This window comes from Barbus barbus (assembly GCF_936440315.1).
Source record: "Barbus barbus genome assembly, chromosome: 2".
In the NCBI taxonomy this organism is placed as follows: domain Eukaryota; kingdom Metazoa; phylum Chordata; class Actinopteri; order Cypriniformes; family Cyprinidae; genus Barbus; species Barbus barbus.
The window spans coordinates 38,624,306-38,643,758 of record NC_136730.1 but is presented as its reverse complement, the minus strand read 5'-3'; the positions used below and the strand labels follow the sequence as shown (position 1 = coordinate 38,643,758).

Genomic DNA, 19,453 nt, shown 5'->3' with positions numbered 1-19,453 from the left:
GTGACTCGAGTACACAAGACTGATCATCACTCACATGAACACAGACCCTCGTTTCACATCCCTGACTAATTGCTGCAAGGCACCACTGCTTAGACATGGAGCGTTATTGAAATTTGAGTTAAGCGTCCCATCTAGCTCTGTCATGAGGCATCATAAGTGTCTTTTCTGTCTCATACTGTGAAACTTTCTTCACTATAAATGGGTAGTTCCGACAAAGAAATCCTATTGGATTAAGCTAGTGTAAAAAATATTACTTGCATCTGTGCAATGATTGAATTCTGTAATAGGTTCATGGATAGATTGATTAAACTATCAACGTTTTAGGTTGATATTTGCATTGGAAAATAGTGGCTAAATTGGGATGGGTCACTGAAAGGGGCCTTTTTTTGTCTCGTTTCATTTTTTTTTTTTTTTTGTCTTGTTTGGTTGATTGTTTTTTTTCTTTTTTGTCTTAATTTGACATGGATGTCATGAATTAACACAACTTGTTTAATCTTTTAGCATATTTCTGTTGTCTTTGTTTTATAAAAAACTGCAGTTGACCATGGTTAAGGGTTTTTGTGGCACTCTGTGTTATGCTTAACTGTTCTTATTCATGGTAAAATCACTGTAAGCTACGAGAATACGTTTTGTGCACAAAGAAAACTATAATAACATAATTTATTCAACAATTCTTCCCCCTGAGTTGCATTCTTCTGCCATTTTGGAGAGTACCCCAGAACGTGATCAACGTAATCAGCGCTGTTTACATCAAGAGGGTCCGAGAGCTCTCAGATTTGATCAAAAATATCTTAATTTGTGTTGTGAAGATGAACGAAGGTTTTAAGCGTTTGGAACACCATGAGAGTGAGTAATTAATGACAGAATTTTCATTTTTGGAGGAACTATCCCTTTAAATACACTTACTGTGAGAATTAGTGTTGTATTTTAGAGTCCAACAGCATTACACTTCATCAAGGTTTGTAATTTGCTGTTGCTTCCTGTTTTTGGCCAGTTTTGCAGAAGACTAATCTGGATGCACAGATGCGTTTGCGTGCCAAGAGCGTCACATAAATACTTAATGCTGGCTGATGTCAGATGTGTGAAGGTTTAACTCTGTGCAGAGGTTTTAATTGCATCCAGAGTTTGCCTTTATGCTGGGAGCTTTGGTGGGGGGTTATATAATTATGTAGCAGATGTAGATGCCAGGGTTTCTGCCGTGCACACGTCTGGGTTGTGTCCCAACTCTAACGGTCCCAAAGACCCTCTCCATGTTGCTGGCAGATTTAAGAATATCTGGAGAGAAACACAGGTGCTCTTTAACGTGTAGGGTTTGTTCTGTCAGCATTTGCTCTGGAATACATATTCTGATCTGTAGCATAAGAAATTTCATTTAATGATTTCACCAATGATTTCTCAATATGCTTGGCGCTACTTTGAAATTTGACAGAATTTAAAAGCTGAGACTTTATCATGTGACTGTCATGTAATCTTACATTTACTTCAGAAAAGTCATATTTTTTACATTTACATTTAGTCATTTAGCTATGGAAGCCCGTTTCTGCCACTGAATAAAAAATAAAAAAAGGTTATTGCAACTTCTCACAATTCTGACTTTTTTTTTTCACAGAATTGTGACTTTGTCTCGCAATTGCAAGTTTATATCACGCAATTATGAGGAACAAATTGTGAGATAAAAAGTTGTAATTACCTTTTTTATTTTTTATTTAGTGGCGGAAACAGGCTTCCATATTTACCAGACAATTTTATCAAAAGCAACATAGAAATTAGCAAAATAGAAGCAATCAAAACCAACAAAACAGCAATAATATGTAAGTGCTGTGACAAGCCTCGATTAGTTTAGTCAACTAGAATTTTTTTTCGAAAGGAGTATTTTGCTAAATATATGCACAATATTACATATTCATTATAACTTGCTGTTTTCATTATTTAATGATTGTTTGAAAAATCTTACATGAAAACAAGTTTTTATTACAGCAACTGTTTTAATGTTTATATGTGACCCTGGACCACAAAACCAGTCTTAAGTTGCTGGGGTATATTTGTAGCAATAGCCAAAAATACATTGTATGGGTCAACATTATCGATTTTTCTTTAATACCAAAAATCATTAGGATATTAAGTTTATTTTGTAAATTTAATACTGTAAATATATCAAAATTAATTTTTGCTTTATTTATATGCATTGCTAAGAACTTAATTTGGACAACTTTAAAGGCGATTTTCTCAATATTTAGATTTTTTTTGCACCCTCAGATTCCAGATTTTCAAATAGTTGTATCTCGGCCAAATATTGTCCTATCCTAACAGCTTTCAGATGATGTATAAATCTCAAAAGATTTAAAATAAATTGACCCTTATGACTGGTTTTGGAGTAGAAACTTAATTTTACAATTAAAAAATTAATTTAAAAGCTGCCTTTGCAAATTAAATGCTTATACAACTCAGTTTTTTTATATATATATGTATGTATGTATGTATGTATATGTATATGTATGTATATGTATATGTGTATATATATATGTATATGTGTATATATATGTATATGTATATGTATGTATATGTGTATATATATATATGTATATGTATGTATGTATGTATATGTATGTATATATATAATATTTTTTTTTGTTTTTTAATTAATTTCTTGATTATTAAATAAACTATTTTTGGTTTCTAAAAATCATTTTGGTGCATCACTTAAAAAACCCCAATTTACAACAAATATTTTTTCAAGATTCTTCTTGAGATCATGCCTAGAAATTTATACAGATGTAAATTCATAAATACATATTTGCTGGAAAATTGTGGTATATAGCGCAAAACATTAATTTTATTGACAGTTTTGGAAGCATCAGTTAGAAAGGGTTAAAAATCTGAAGGAATTGCAATATTAGCCCTGGACCAGCACAATATCGCTGTATTTTTACTAGTTATAGTTTTGACCTAAAACAGCTTGTGGAGCATTATTTTTTTAGTTGTTTTTTTTCTTCTTTTACAGTATGTTGGGCTGGGTCGGGCTGTGTTGTTGAACTCAGTGAGGCTCAGTGTGACCCTGAACAGGCCCAGTCACATACAGCGGCAGACTGAATTATTATTGACCAGAGAGCACAGCATTAGCCGAGCTGCCACTCCCATTACAACAACTGAACGTGTCCTACAGATAATCTAAAGACACTCAGGAGGATTGACTTCATTTAGGCCCCTCAAAACACTCACACTCTGTAATGCAGCCGTTCACGGCTTGCTTTTGTGCCTTTGCACTGTAATCCAGGAGAAATGTCCTAATTGTGGCGTAGGCCAAGCAGTGAGTCACTTAGCAGTACAGCACATGAGTCTGAAACCAAAAGAGGAAATGCGGAAAATGAGTGCTGTTGTAATTTTCTGGATTGTCTGTACAGCATAAAGGTGACGACCGAGTGCCAAAACACTTGGAAGGCAACCAAATACAATACTTTCCTAATGATATGATGATGGGCTCATTCTTATTGAGAGTGATTTATAAAATGCAATAAAATATCTCACACAGATATTCTGTTTTTTTATGTTTTCCTGTGAATTACATGACCCACCAACTGACCGTTCATGCATTGTATGTGGTTTATTGCGAATTTGGCTGGCTTGATATAGTTTCCAGCAGTCAAAGTGCAGGAGATGATCAGTCCACCAGGAAACAAATTTAGATGCGTCTCCAGGCTTGTACAATGAGCACAAGTACTTGTTGATGTTAAGAGTGATTTATTACCGCATTTTCATGTAATTCTTATCTTTAGTAGAAGGTGTTGTGAGTCTAGTCCAAGAAAAAGCACTTACTGGAAGTTACTTAAAGGAACTTAATAATAATCAAGGTACTTTGCTGTCGTACCGTGGGTGCAGCAGGCGCAAAGATATGACGCAGCGCCTGAAAGTAGTCCCCAGCTATATCATAACTAGTTACCTAGCTGGGGACTACTTTCAGGCGCTGCGTAATATCACTGGGCCTGCTGCATTCATGGTACGCAGAAAACTTCCATGATTATTACGCCAGAATGAGAGTACAGGTCCTAGCCATTTTGGCCTAGAAAATCGCAACTTTTCATTTTCCGTCGGTCTTAGTACACGATGTAACTACAGAAGAGTCGAGCTTTAAATAGGAAAATTATCAACTCTTTGGTCATTTTTGATGACCAAATTCTAACGGTCTAATCTGATTCAATGATCTATGCTAAACTAAGCTAAAAGTGCTACCGCCAGACCTGGAGATCGGCTGAATGGATTCAAAACCGGTAAAACTCAACTGTTTAACTCGAGGGGAGTTGTAAAATGAGCCTATTTCCAACAAAAGTGGAGTGTTCCTTTAAGTATTTTGAACGAATCATATGACATTTCAAAACATGAAGCTTTCTTAGAGGCCTTTAAATGCTCAATGTGAAATTTTCATCTAAAAGCAACAGTGTTGTTATTGTTAACTTAAACGGTTAAAAACGGGTTTGTTAATTAAAATAAAGCCAAAATAAAGCAAGATTTAAACATTACATGAAAAACTGCATGAAAATTAAGAAATGCTGGTTTGGCCCAAGTTTAAGAACTAAAATCATCAACTGAAATAAAACTAAACTGGAAAAAAAAAGTGCAAAAGCATATAACAAAATTATAATGGTAACTGAAAATGTAAAAATATAAGGCAATCAAAATATTATTATAAAACGGATAGTTCCGGTCCTTGATTCTGATTGGTTGAGCCAAGTTCGAAGCTGTTGTAAATTACTCTACAAACATACACCTTTGTTTACATTTGTGTGTTGTTCAGCAACCACTTTGTTGGAACCACAACAGTTTCTGAGGAACTACATTGTTTGCCGGAAGAATAATGTTTTTATTAATATCATTACACTTTATTTGCTCTGTTTTATTTTGTGTAACCTTACTACGTATGTGGAATAACCGTTTTATAAAAGCAATAATCCCCGTGAAGCCGTGGTTTACAGTGAATTTCTAACAGCTAAGGGGGTTTTAGGCACTCCGCTTCGCATCGTAGCTGTTATAAATTCACTGTAAACCACGGCTTCTTGGGGCTTATTGCTGTAATAAAACTATAGTGTTAAAAAAGCATGATTGTTTTTAGCTGTAGTCACAGTCATGGCTACGGTGATGTAGTGTGTTCACAGAGAGAGCCCATGACACATGTAACTGACGTGTCTATGGTCATCAGTGATTTTGGATGAGTTTTGGGTGAGGCTGGTATTGACAACAGAGAGATCTCAAAGTGCTCAGGCAGGATGACTGTGTCCAGTGGTGTTAGTCAGACTAAACCCACTCCACCGCCGGGGATTTACAGTATCCAAAACAGCCACACAACACGTTTCTAAGTAACATTTCTGTAGTCGCTGAAAGACTGAAAGTCCACCAACAAGCTCTAACTCAGAGGACTGCGTGTATGCAAAATTAAAAAAATAAGATAAAATAAAATAAAAAAATATATAAATAAAATGAATAATTTATATACACTACCGGTAAAAGGTTTGGAATCATTTTAAATCATTTTTTTTTTTATTTTTTTTAGTTTTTATGCTTATCAAGGCTGCATTTATTTTAAATATATTTCAAATATACAATAAAAACACATTATAATATTATGCAGTTATATTATATAATATTAAAATATTTCTAAAGTTTAATAGAACTTATTTTCTATTGTAGAAATAAAATCAGTTTTCTATTGTAATGTTTTAAAATTGTATTTACTCTGTAAATTTAAAATCAATAAATGAAACATAAAATGCAAACTAATAAAATAAATTCTAAATAAACCACAGATTTTTTTATTTGTTTACTTGTATGTGTTGTGACCATTGACATCAGAGAACTGAACATATGAATGTCATGTTAAATTATTAAAATATTAACATCTCAGGAGATATGTCAAGTAAATATTTAAAGGTCAAAGAAGTTCAGCTGACAAAACAATTGGGGAGTACTTGATCTATAGAAATCTGGGTTACACTTTAGAATAGGCAACACTTGTTAACTCTTAACTATGACTTTTCCCTTAATAAATTCTTAATTTGCTGCTTATTAATAGTTAGTAAGTTAGTTATTAAGTTTAGATATTGGGTAGGATTAGGGACGTACAAACCCGATTCCAAAAAAGTTGGGACACTGTACAAATTGTGAATAAAAACAGAATGCAATGATGTGGAAGTTTCAAATTTCAATATTTTATTCAGAATACAACATAGATGACATATACAATGTTTAAACTGAGAAAATTTATCATTTTAAGGGAAAAATAAGTTTATTTTAAATTTCATGGCATCAACACATCTCAAAAAAGTTGGGACAAGGCCATGTTTACCACTGTGTGGCATCCCCTCTTCTTTTTATAACAGTCTGCAAACGTCTGGGGACTGAGGAGACAAGTTGCTCAAGTTTAGGAATAGGAATATTGTCCCATTCTTGTCTAATACAGGCTTCTAGTTGCTCAACTGTCTTAGGTCTTCTTTGTCGCATCTTCCTCTTTATGATGCGCCAAATGTTTTCTATGGGTGAAAGATCTGGACTGCAGGCTGGCCATTTCAGTACCCGGATCCTTCTTCTACGCAGCCATGATGTTGTAATTGATGCAGTATGTGGTCTGGCATTGTCATGTTGGAAAATGCAAGGTCTTCCCTGAAAGAGACAACGTCTGGATGGGAGCATATGTTGTTCTAGAACTTGGATATACCTTTCAGCATTGATGGTGCCTTTCCAGATGTGTAAGCTGCCCATGCCACACGCACTCATGCAACCCCATACCATCAGAGATGCAGGCTTCTGAACTGAGCGCTGATAACAACTTGGGTTGTCCTTGTCCTCTTTAGTCCGGATGACATGCCGTCCCAATTTTCCAAAAAGAACTTCAAATTTTGATTCGTCTGACCACAGAACAGTTTTCCACTTTGCCACAGTCCATTTTAAATAAGCCTTGGCCCAGAGAAAACGCCTGCGCTTCTGGATCATGTTTAGATATGGCTTCTTTTTTGACCTATAAAGTTTTAGCCAGCAACGGCAAATGGCACGGTGGATTGTGTTCACCGACAATGTTTTCTGGAAGTATTCCTGAGCCCATGTTGTGATTTCCATTACAGTAGCATTCCTGTATGTGATGCAGTGCTGTCTAAGGGCCCGAAGATCACGGGCATCCAGTATGGTTTTCCGGCCTTGACCCTTACGCACAGAGATTGTTCCAGATTCTCTGAATCTTTGGATGATATTATGCACTGTAGATGATGATAACTTCAAACTCTTTGCAATTTTTCTCTGAGAAACTCCTTTCTGATATTGCTCCACTATTTATCGCCGCAGCATTGGTGGAATTGGTGATCCTCTTGCCATCTTGACTTCTGAGAGACACTGCCACTCTGAGAGGCTCTTTTTATACCCAATCATGTTGCCAATTGACCTAATAAGTTGCAAATTGGTCCTCCAGCTGTTCCTTATATGTACATTTAACTTTTCCGGCCTCTTATTGCTACCTGTCCCAACTTTTTTGGAATGTGTAGCTCTCATGAAATCCAAAATGAGCCAATATTTGGCATGACATTTCAAAATGTCTCACTTTCAACATTTGATATGTTATCTATATTCTATTGTGAATAAAATATAAGTTTATGAGATTTGTAAATTATTGCATTCCTTTTTTATTCATAATTTGTACAGTGTCCCAACTTTTTTGGAATCGGGTTTGTAGAATAAGGTCATGTAGAATAAGGCATTAATATGTGCTTGATTTACTACTAATAAATGGCTAATATTCTAGTAATATGCATGCTAATAAGCAACTAATGGATGTAACTGTAAAATAAAGTGTTACATCTGCACCTGAGACACTGCAGGCCCAAACACATTGCAAACCCTCTGCACTCACACATGGAGAGGATTATGGTCTTATCCCATTGACACTGTTTTGAGAGTATTTCCCCTGTGATGGCTCTCTGGCCAAGAGATAATATTTACCTGATGCGGTCCATTAAAAGACATGGCGTGAGATCAGAGCGGGTTGTTGCGTTTTGTGTGAGTGACGGAATGCTCTAATGGTTTCATTTCTCAGCCCCTGAGATCAATTCTCAAGCTCTTACACTGAACGTCCTCAGTGGAGCTCATCCAAAATATGTTTGCTAAACGTTCCCCTGTGTCTTGTGCCGGGAAAAGCCACAAACTTCCCGTTCCTGCTTTTGATGTCATTTTATTCTCAGTTCAATATGTGTCAGAGCGGATTTCAGTAATTGTGATGAATTCGGCTTCTCAGTCGTTTATTCACTCCACCAACTTCTCCTATGAGATCAAGACCTTTAACTCAAGACAAAAGCCTTTTGTGTTGTTATTTCATCTGTGGAGGATTTGACGCTGCCAGTAAGCAGCAGAGCATGATGGGATAGAATACACCATTCCCTTTCATAGCAGGCCTTTCGCAATATATATACACAGTCGCTTTAATGTGATTATTTGAGTTAGTATTATGTGCTTTAAATTCCAGCCACTTATTATCATCCAAATGAAGGAATTTTAAGGCTGATACTGCAAATACCAAAAAGAGTGAACAGACAGTGGTTTGACACTATATTACAACCAATGTGGATCAAAAAGACCATTATGAAATAAATATTTTAATAAAATAACAACAATAATGATTAGGACTGCTCTATGTAACACATTCATTTGGTGTGATTAATTATGGAACAAATATTAATGCATTTAATGCACCCAGGCCAGAGACCTGTATGTCATCTTATATTGCATGCAGTTGCTGGCGAACATGATGCAGGATGACTATCTGTGACGTAGCCTATTAGAATGTAGTTATATGCCCTGAAATTCAAAATATAGGGCAAAAACTGTCCCAGTATGGAGTTTTGTCTTATGTTTATATCATATGATATAGTTCAGCAAAATCAAACCAGCAAGAGTGCGTTTTCTTCCCCAAATATTAACATGATTGCAAATATGATATTGATTTTATACATATAAGTTTATATTGTTACATTTTATACACAATATTGTCTGTTTTTGTTCAATTTCACCAACGAAAATAGTTCCAAACAAAGCGAAAGCAGAACTATTCTGCCTATTCTGTTTCTTTACAGAAAGAATGCACATATTTGAGCTAACTGAGTGAGCCAATGATTCAGCGACTCATTCATAAAGACAGTCATTTGATTCGTTTTTGAATGAATTGGTTGAATGGAATTCCTTTCAGGTGAATTAATGAGTTTTAGTTTCATATTTAGAGTATCATTTTATTAAAAAGAAAGAAAGGAAGACTTTAATATTGCAGTACTCGGTAATGCCCTTTTAAAACCCATGAATCTCCTAGCATTATTTATGCCATTCTAATTACAGTGTAAATGCATTCATGCCACCTCAGTCTCTGCAAATGTACCTAAATACTTTTCAGATGCAGCTTCTGAAATCATTATGGCCACATTGTAGCTTTAAAGGTTTGTCATAAATTCTTTGTTGAATCGAAATATTTCTTTCTCTCTATATATATGTTTATTCAATCTATTATATAGAGAGAGTAGAGTCGTGACGTATTGTCAAGTATGGTGACCCATACTCGAAATTGGTGCTCTGCGTTTAACCCATCCAAGTGCACACACACAGCAGTGAGTAGTGAACAAATGCACACACACACACACACACACACACACACACACACACACACCGTGAACACACACCCGGAGCAGTGGGCAGCCATGCTGCGGCGCCCGGGGAGCAGTTGGGGGTTCGGTGCCTTGCTCAAGGGCACCTCAGTCGTGGTATTGAGGGTGGAGAGAGCGCTGGACATTCCCTCCCCCCACCTACAATTCCTGCCGGCTGGGGGCTCGAACTCGCAACCTTTCGATTACGAGTCCGACTCTCTAACCATTAGGCCACAGTCATCTAGTCATCATTTACTCACCCTCAAGTAGTTCCAAACCTGTATGAATGTCTTTGTTCTGCTGAACACAAAGGAAGATATTCTGAAGAATGTGGGAAACGGAACAGTTCTGGGGCACCATTGACTTCCATAGTATTTTTTTTCCTACTATAAAAGTCAATGGTGCTCCAAAACAGCCTGGATACAAACTTTCTTCAAAATATCTCCCTTTGTGTTCGGCAGAACAAAGACATTCATACAGGTTTGGAACTACTTGAGGGTGAGTACATTTTGGGTGAACTAACCCTTTAAGACTATAATGACTTTGTGGGTAATTCTCAGCTGAAATTAATGTGCAATTAATTCAATTAAATTGATTAATTAATTGGTACAGAATGAAATAAATAAAAAATGTTATTACTTGACAGACAGCCCTGATAATATGATGATGATTATGAAGAAAATAATAAATAACTCTTACAAAACCTAAATATTTAAATTTTTGACATTTGTAAGTCGCTTTGGATAAAAGTGTCTGCTAAATGACTAAATAAATAAATAAAAATAAATAAATAAAATCACGTTTATGTTTCTAATTTCAAAGGCCCTCATTTTTGAAACATAGAAGTGCTAAGAATGCTTTTGGAAACGCACCCCTGTACATGATATGTGAATCTCAGCAGACTTTAATGGCAGCTGTTTCCTGCAGTAACAGGAATGTTGAGTATCGAGAAGTCTGGCCATCCATCCTCACTTTTCTTCTCCATGTCTGTTTAAAGTTTTTGTCTTTAAACAGTCTGTGATAGCTGTGAAGTATTGCTGTGTCTTTTACTGCACAGGAAGAGTTGAGGTGACATTTTAACGGCAGATTTTTGTCCTCGTCTGACCCGCTTTCCTGGAGCGTCCAGGCCTCTTCCATTTAGTGTGCGGAGCGGATGATGAATTTCTGAAGTACCGTTCATTAATATGTCAGAGGAGTAACTGTGCAACATCCACTTGATGTTTGGCAAGTGCTGTTCATCGTGAAGGGCTAAATAGATTTTTCCAAAACGGCTTCCAGAGGCCATTTGTAAAGTTATCTCTGTGTTTGACATAACCTTTTCTAGACATTCAAGACATTACTTAACATAGCTGGCTAGATGCGTCATGATGGCTGGACTGTTACAGTAGCTCATGGCTGTCAGCTGTATGCCGCTGGTGCCGCCCTACCCAGAATTCCATTCGTCTGTGGCGGAACGGCTTGTCCTTGCTTCCCCCGAGAGCCGTAAAACCCACTCTGAAAGTCTGACTCATAACAGGGCGGTGTGCGTCTGGTGCACTTGGCTGTGAGATTGACCTCTGGAGCGGCCGTGGGTGCCGCCAGTGAGCGTTGTTCCTTCAGACGGACCTCGGCAGCTCGTTCCACTGAGGAATTTGTTTACTTGTGGCGGAGCTACAAATAACGAGAGCGTTTATGTACAACTGAATAACTTCCTGCTCTCCAGGCAGGCTCTGAACAAAAACATGCTGAAAGGGGATGTAGTGGACACTTAAAACAGATTTAGTGCGGTCTTGCAAAACAGTGTTTTTTTTTACATTTACATTTACATTTATTAATTTAGCTGACGCTTTTATCCAAAGCGACTTACAATTGCTATATATGTCAGAGGTCGCACGCCTCTGGAGCAACTAGGGGTTAAGTGTCTTGCTCAGGGACACATTGGTGTCTCACAGTGGATTCGAACCCGGGTCTCTCACACCAAAGGCATGTGTCTTATCCACTGCGCCATCACCACCCATGGCGATGGGTTTTTTCTTGTTGCAGTCCACTTACAATGTTAGTCAAGGTGTCTTGCGTCACACTCTTTGTAATTATTTTTCATCATAATTTTTTACCCTCTCACTGACCTGTCTGTGCTTTTAAGACGTCTGCAGTGAATGCACTGGAATGGCCAACTTCTTCACACATTTACAGTTGTGGGTTTGTTGGCTTGTCAAGCATATTTTTTTCTGACTTGTTTTTCTATAATAGCATCTTGTAAAGCCTGCAATGCATATTCTTTAAAAATTATTTTAATGACAATTTAAGGGTCTAAATCTAATAGTAATTACTGCAATGTGAAAGAATAATGCTATAGCCCTGTTGTAAAGCATGCATATGCCAGGGAGAGTTTTTTTTTTTTTTTTTTAAATATGCAAAGTTTTTAGTGGCAGCCATAGTATGTCAAAGTGGGCTTCAGTTGAAAATTAAGTTGAAACGGGAGCTAATAAGCAAGCAAATATGTTTCAGATAAACTTTCAACTGTACCCCACTTTGACATAGCATATTTATTACTTACTCCCCACCCTTCATTTTAATTGAAAGTGCTAGTCCTCCATACATTTGTCACCTCTCTTATGCTGTTTGTTTTTCCTGTGTTCACAGGCTTTTGGCAACGCTAAAACGGCCCATAATAACAACTCCAGTCGTTTTGGGAAGTTCATCCAGGTGAACTATCAGGAAAGTGGCACAGTTAGAGGGTAAGAGCTGCATGTGTCTCTGTCTGCAGTGTTGTAGAGGTGTTTGAACCCCTGTCTAATTTGGTGTTTGTTCTTCTCCAGAGCATATGTGGAGAAATACCTGCTGGAGAAGTCCCGGCTCGTCTATCAGGAACACAATGAAAGGTACGAGATCTTGTTTCATTTGTTGAGGCTGTTGTATATTCATTTCAACAGTTAAGAAATGAAGTCAGCAGCTGAATTTAAATATTTTGTAATTATATCGACATTATTATACTGGATTAGACTACAGTTTATGTAAACTCGAGAGAGAGAGTGCAGATGTTGTAGAAGCTCTTGAGGAAATAAATCCAGTAGTGAACATGTGTAAACCATTTCTCCACAGTGTTCAGTGTTGTCAGAGTAATTGTTCAGTTTATGTGTGTGAATCTCAGCTTTATCTCCTGACTGTCATTACTAGTCCCACTGGTTTCATGGCATGAGGGTTTATGAAGGAAACAGACCATAATTTCCTTGTTTTTGGGAGTTTGGTGTTAATCACAGCAGTCATACTTGAGTATCGGAGACATGCTTTATCAAACTGAAACCATGATGCAAAAAATAATAAAGTGACAATCAGTAAAGCTTTGTCATTCTCAGTTTTTGTCCTTACCAGCTGGGTCAATGACATGACACTATATATTTATATATTTATATATATATATATATATATCTCGACACACTTAAATACACTTAATGCTACCATTCAAACAGTCTCAGAAAAAAAGGTACAAAAGCTGTCACTGGGGCTGTTCAGAAGGTACACATTTGTACCTAAAAACTCCATATTGGTATCTTAAAAGTACATATAAGCAGTGTTGGGGGTAATGCATTACAAGTAACGTGAGTTACGTAATCAGATACCGTTTCCATGCTGTGTTTTCACTGCGCGATCTCTCTGATATCTGTATGCGAGCGTCTATGAAAGTAGCTAGACTGCATATAGTTTTAGTTTAGCTACAAACCCGAGCCCGAAGCTATTCGTTAAACATTAACCCGAACCCGACCCGAAACCCGAAAGTATTTCCGGACCTCTAGTAAGGACACAGAACAAAGAGCATTCTTTATGATCTTATTGCTACACTGTTGTTTTAAAACATCAACATTTTCAATGAAAATGTTTCCACAAGGATTAACCATGCTGATTTCTTCTGAGTTACAATATTTTAAAAGTAACATCACACTCTTTGGAATTGTGTCAAAAACAATAGCAAATTCTCTTGGTTTAACTGGTTATTGGAATTTCTGAAGAAATCCAGTCTACGACAACAAGTACCCATGGGAATTGTCTCACTAAAAGAATACCTTCCTTGAACCAAGTATGATAGAATAAAGATTTGTTTTTAATATGTCCTTGTTATTCCATATGAAATAGTTGTAGGGTGAGCCTGAGGCTTATTCATTTCACTGTTGTTGTGAAAAGGTATTTCACATTTGTAAAAGGAGAACTTTTTTTTATATTAAAATCAAACCTGATTTAAATTTTATATTAAAATCAAGACCTGCCCAAATTTAAAAAGTAAATCAAAAGTAACATAATGCATTACTTTCCATAAAAGTAACGTAATTAGTTACTTTTTTATGGAGTAACGCAATATTGTAATGCATTACTTTTAAAAGCAACTTTCCCCAACACTGCATATTAGTACCTAAAGGGTACATATTAGAATCTAAAAGGTACAAAAGTGCACCTTTTGAAAAGTTACTGTCACAGCGACAGCGTTTGTACCTTTTTTTCTGAGAGCATATACAATGACTTGAATGCACTTCTTCTTTGTTGAATGTTTTCAATTTCTGAATTAAAATTCACTTTTATATATTTAAAAAAAATTTTTTTTTTTTAAATAAACCTGCCTTTAAACCTGCTGTGACTGGTTAAGGAACTTGTTAAGGTGGTAGTCAGTTGCTAAGCTGCTACCGTCTAGACCAAACTGCAACCCTTTTGTATTTATAGGCAAATATGTTCATACTTCACCTGATGCTACATTGGTTTGTTCTTCCAGGAATTACCATGTGTTTTACTACCTGCTGGCAGGAGCGAGTGAAGAGGAGAGGACATTGTTCCACCTCAAAAAGCCTGAAGAATACCATTACCTCAATCAGGTACGTCCTGATACAGCTGCATGCACTTTACTCACCATCAGTGACCCTATTTACTACTGGTATTAACATTCATCTCAGATGATCCGATCACAAGTGGTCAGCCGAGACACATGACCATTCACATCTGGTGTTAATAATATGCGTCTCCTTGCGATCGAATTTCATTGAGGGGAGGGTCTCTGATTTCATGACCACTTACATCACTTACTATGTCAGTGTGTCACTGCATGTTGATGTCAGGCTTACGGAAGATGTTCCGTGAAGTCTTGTGCCTTTTTGTGTGGGCGTTTCCAAATTTCCAATTGCTTGAATGTCTTCTCTTCGAGCCTAAGTGGAACTAGCTGCAACAGTAGACAGTTATTATATAGAAATTGATGTATTTTTTTTCTCCATGGAATACAAAAGGAGAGATTTTTGGAGAATGTTCATGCTGCTCTTTTCCATACAATTATAGTGTGTGGTAACCTGGGGTCTATATCTTTAAAAAGGCACTATAATATAATTATTCAATATTCAGTCCAATACAATAAATTAAATTAGTCAATAACAGCTTGGACAGGTGCAGGACTGCTGCCTACTACGATAGATTTTCAGCCTAATAGTTAGTGGAGCTGGATTTTTTTATGGTACGTGTAGTGTTAATAAGATATCAATATTTAAATTTTTTCATCATAAGTACCTGTATATTGTGACAGCCCTAGTCCATGGCGTACTGCCTCCACTGTTAAAAATTAACAAAGCTTTGTTGACAAAATTGGATGGTAGCAGTTTTTTTTTTTTTTGTGCCCTTGTGGAGTCAGTTTTTGTCATGAGTGCGTGTCAGGCAGCTGCTCTCTGAGGCTGTAACAGACCCATTGACGGATTCACTCTCACTGGGCAAACAGGAAGGAGGGGAAAATGGAGGAAACAGATTCCACAGTTCATTCCTTTCAGCTGGCCCAGTGGTCTCGCACACAGAGACGCTTTAAAACCTAATCCCCCCACAGAAAGCAGCCCTGTGCTCCTAACATGCCCCTCATTTCCATAACACACACCTGCCTCATGCTTTTGTTTCTGTGTGAAAAGCTGTTGCATGCAGCCGTCCAATCTTTTTGTTTTTTGTGTAACTGTTTTGTCTTATGAAATGTTAAATGCTCAGGAATAATAACCCTGCATGTGTTAATAACAGTTTTTGTCTAATATATCTGTTTGTGTGTATCTTCCATTGCAAACAAAATTAGAAGAGATTTCTCAAAACCGCTCAAATCTTCAGTCTGATTGGCTAGCTTTCACATCACACACTAAAAATAGCAAAACCACTAGTGGGTTTTTGGTTGACAGTCATCATGACCCATTCCTACTCAGTAATTTTGACCAGCGTTTGACAGTGATTAGCAGAGGTCTTGGGGTTTCGCATACACAGGATCTCTGTTGTCTCCAGCCAAGAGTCCCTCTTGTTGTCCTTGATCTCGTGCATCCATCTGGCACTGGCTGCACACACAAACTCCTCTGTGCAGTTACGTATTCAGTGGGAAAAACAGAAATATCAAGTTAGTTCTTTATACAAAAGTCCAAGGCTCCAGTGAGCTGAGAAACTTAATAAGGAAGAAACTTTAGAGGTGTGAATTCTTGTCATTTTTTCAAGTGCCATTATAGTTGCTCTTTCTTAACTTCCATCTCTAATGTCTTAAAGCCTCAAAAATGTGGAGAATTCACATTAAAAAAAACATTAAAAAGAAATATATGCCAAGTTTTGGCTGTGGCTTACAGATTTAATCTAGCTAGTTGTTTTGCTTTGCTAACGGTCAAACCGTTTTGAAAACTTGTTAGGCAAGAGCAAATACTAAATATTATTAGGTTTTCATGAACGTTTCACAGTAAGTTTCAGTTCTTTATTAAAGGGATAGTTCGCCCCAAAAATGAAAATTTGATGTTTATCTGCTTACCCCAAGGGCATCGAAGATGTAGGTGACTTTTTCTTCAGTAGAACACAAACGAAGATTTTTAACTCAAACCGCTGCAGTCTGTCAGTCATATAATGTCAGTCAATGGGACTCACGGCTTTGAGAGAAAAAAAAAAACATACACAGACAAAACCAAATGAAACCCTGCGGCTTGTGACGATACATTGAGGTCTTAAGACACGAAACAATCAGTCTGTGCAAGAAACTGAACAGTATTTATATACTTTTTTACCTCTGATCTGCCACCCGGTCCAACTGTCCTGAGCACGTTCACAGCATCTGGTGCGTGACGCATCATCTTCTTCTTCTTCTTGCTTTATAGTGAATCGCGGACTTATTACCGCCACCTTTCTCTCAAATGGACCATTGACACTCTATCTATAATCTCAATTAGGAGTGTTTTGTCTGGGTATTTTTTTTTATTTTCTCTCAAAGCCGTGAGTACTATTGACTGCCATTTATATGACTGACAGACTGCAACGGTTTGAGTTAAAAATCTTCGTTTGTGTTCTACTGAAGAAACAAAGTCACCTACATCTTGGATGCCCTTGGGGTAAGCAGATAAACATCAAATTTTCATTTTTGGGTGAACTATCCCTTTAATGCATTAGATACAACAAACAATCAACAAGTTTTACAGCATTTATTAAGTTGTTAATTTATTAATTATATAGAATATACATAAACTTAACCACGATTAATAATCATTGTTTTTCTTGTTAGCTATTTGAATATAAATGTTAACATACTGTATACAGCCTTATTGTAAAGTTTTACCAGATTCTTTATAAATTAAATAATTTCTTAATTTTATAAATCCTTATAAAGGTAAAAATTAATTTCTCCTGGGTATAAAAATTCACATATATCCCATTTCAGGATATGTCATCTCAGTTTGTGTCATCTTTTGTCGTAATCTATGTCATTTTGTGCTTTTGCTTTGTCGGAATGGAATATTAGCAGACTACTTGGGTCATACTGTTCAGTAGGCTATTTGAATTTAGTGAATGTATTTTTACTCCCTTTTTTCTTTAGACATGTGAAACCGTTTGTAGTGAACAGCAGTAATGTTTCAAACCATGGTATGCTGCACTGGAACACACTCACTGAATTAAAAATGCAGCAGTGATATCATACGGCAGTTGTTGTCTCTAAAAAAATAAAAAAAATAAAAGTAAATTTGCTTTTTTTTTTTTTTTTAAATCCAGTTTTGTCCAGTCACATAATAAGTTAAGACATTGAAATTGCAGTTAAAATTGAATCAAACTGGAAATTGGAGATTGTCTATTGCATTGTGGCATATCTCATACTGCACCTTTTAGCAAATGCAGGAGGTCATCTGAGTATTCCTTGTGTAATTTTGTGCACGTTATACTATACATACTAAAGAAAATAGTATGAGTAGTGTGACAGCATCCCATTCCGAGCATAGCCTTTGTGATTCTAACCCAGAGCATGTGGCTATATTCTATAATGCTTTTGCTCCCCCATTTGAAAACTGCACGTGTTTAACAGGCATTGTGTGGAATGCCGCTCTAATCCCATCTACCTTACTTCCAGATGACAAAGAAACCTCTCAGGCTGCACTGGGAAAATTACTATGAGAACGAACCGGTCAGTATTGAAATAATGTGTCATTGCTGTACAGAGAAGAGTCACTGGCTTCACAAATCACTTTCCATAGCTTTTCCTTCGCACAGTACACCACTCCCATGCTCTGTGTGTGTGTGTGTGTGTGTGTGTGTGTGTTTGTGGGGCTCAGGATGTAATTAGTGTGCTCACTGCATCTCACTGGCTTTCTCTTAGGCTGTGCATATTTTGGTTTGGTCATTGTGTTTTAGAGGTGTTCCCTGATCTGGCGTCATACAATTCTTCTGCTTCTATAAATAGATTGAACTCTGGGCATCTCGGTCAGATCTCTGTTGGCAAGTAAACACAACAGTTGGTTGGATAAGACTGATAAGCGACAGTACAAACAAGCTTTATTTGCATTGGGAGGTGCTACAAATGTAAACTTTAGATCTTAGAGACTCTAATGACATGGAGAACTAATCTCAGACTTTACTAGCCGAGAATAAATGGGTTAAACAGTACTAAATAATACTGTTGTCACAATACCAAAAATTTTGTAGATGCATGGTTAGTACAAATACCAATAAATTTCTTCTGAAAAATGTTCAATGTGCAGTTATATAAAATATAAGCCCCATAAACTTCCATTAAATGGTCAAGTGGATTAATGTGGATTTTCCTTTTGTTTTGACAAACTTGAAGGATGAAATAAAACTCTTGTCTATAGTAATTTAGGAATAACCTCTTTAAATTCACATTTTAATAGTGATTTTCCTGCTCCGTGTTTGATGGCGTGACTAGACTACTGATGGAGATCTGATTGTTTAGTGCTGTAAGCATTTGTTTCATGCATTTGGAATCAAGCAAAGCCACATACTTAAGATTAAGCTTGATTTCAAGAGGTCCGAGATAAACTTGAACACACTACACAAAAACAACTCCCACAAACCAATGACCAAATCAACATGGGTATGTTGGCATGTTTTTGATATGGTGGTTGTATTTCCTGATTGTTGGTCCTGTGTCTTCATGCAGTGTCTTCTCTGTCAGGGGTGTCAAACTGTCGGCTCCTGGATATGTCCAAAAACAATAGATCGCTTGTTATAATAAACACATTTAGGCTGTTGAAGTGACGCACCTTAAGTTTTGCCTGTCTTTTTGAGGTGCTGCACAACTGCTTTTCTGAAAGAAACAATTGTTTTAATTAGAAATATCATAGGAATTGATCGTTATGGGTTTTAGCCCTTTCTAATCATGAGGCCACTAAACCTGAAAAGCATAAACAATATATTAATAATTCTGAAAACACTTTTTGTAATGACTACTCAGTGCTTTACTCATCTGCCATGATAATCAATCTTTAAATTATCTTCATTTCAGCGCTTTTCTCCAATAATTTTGATATGTAGTTGATTGTTATTAACTAAATTCATCAAGTGGT

At 36.6% G+C, this 19,453-nt stretch overlaps 1 protein-coding gene across 1 annotated transcript in view; it reads left to right on the top strand.

Annotated features, from left to right (window-relative positions):
* Window positions 1–19,453, top strand: part of LOC306884143 (unconventional myosin-IXAa) — a 120,745-nt gene that overhangs the window by 54,466 nt on the left and 46,826 nt on the right. The window contains exons 3-6 of the mRNA XM_079439837.1: window positions 12,282–12,376; window positions 12,458–12,520; window positions 14,398–14,497; window positions 18,001–18,054. Coding sequence (XP_079295963.1) covers window positions 12,282–12,376; window positions 12,458–12,520; window positions 14,398–14,497; window positions 18,001–18,054 — 312 coding nt within the window. The remainder of the gene's footprint in view (window positions 1–12,281; window positions 12,377–12,457; window positions 12,521–14,397; window positions 14,498–18,000; window positions 18,055–19,453) is intronic.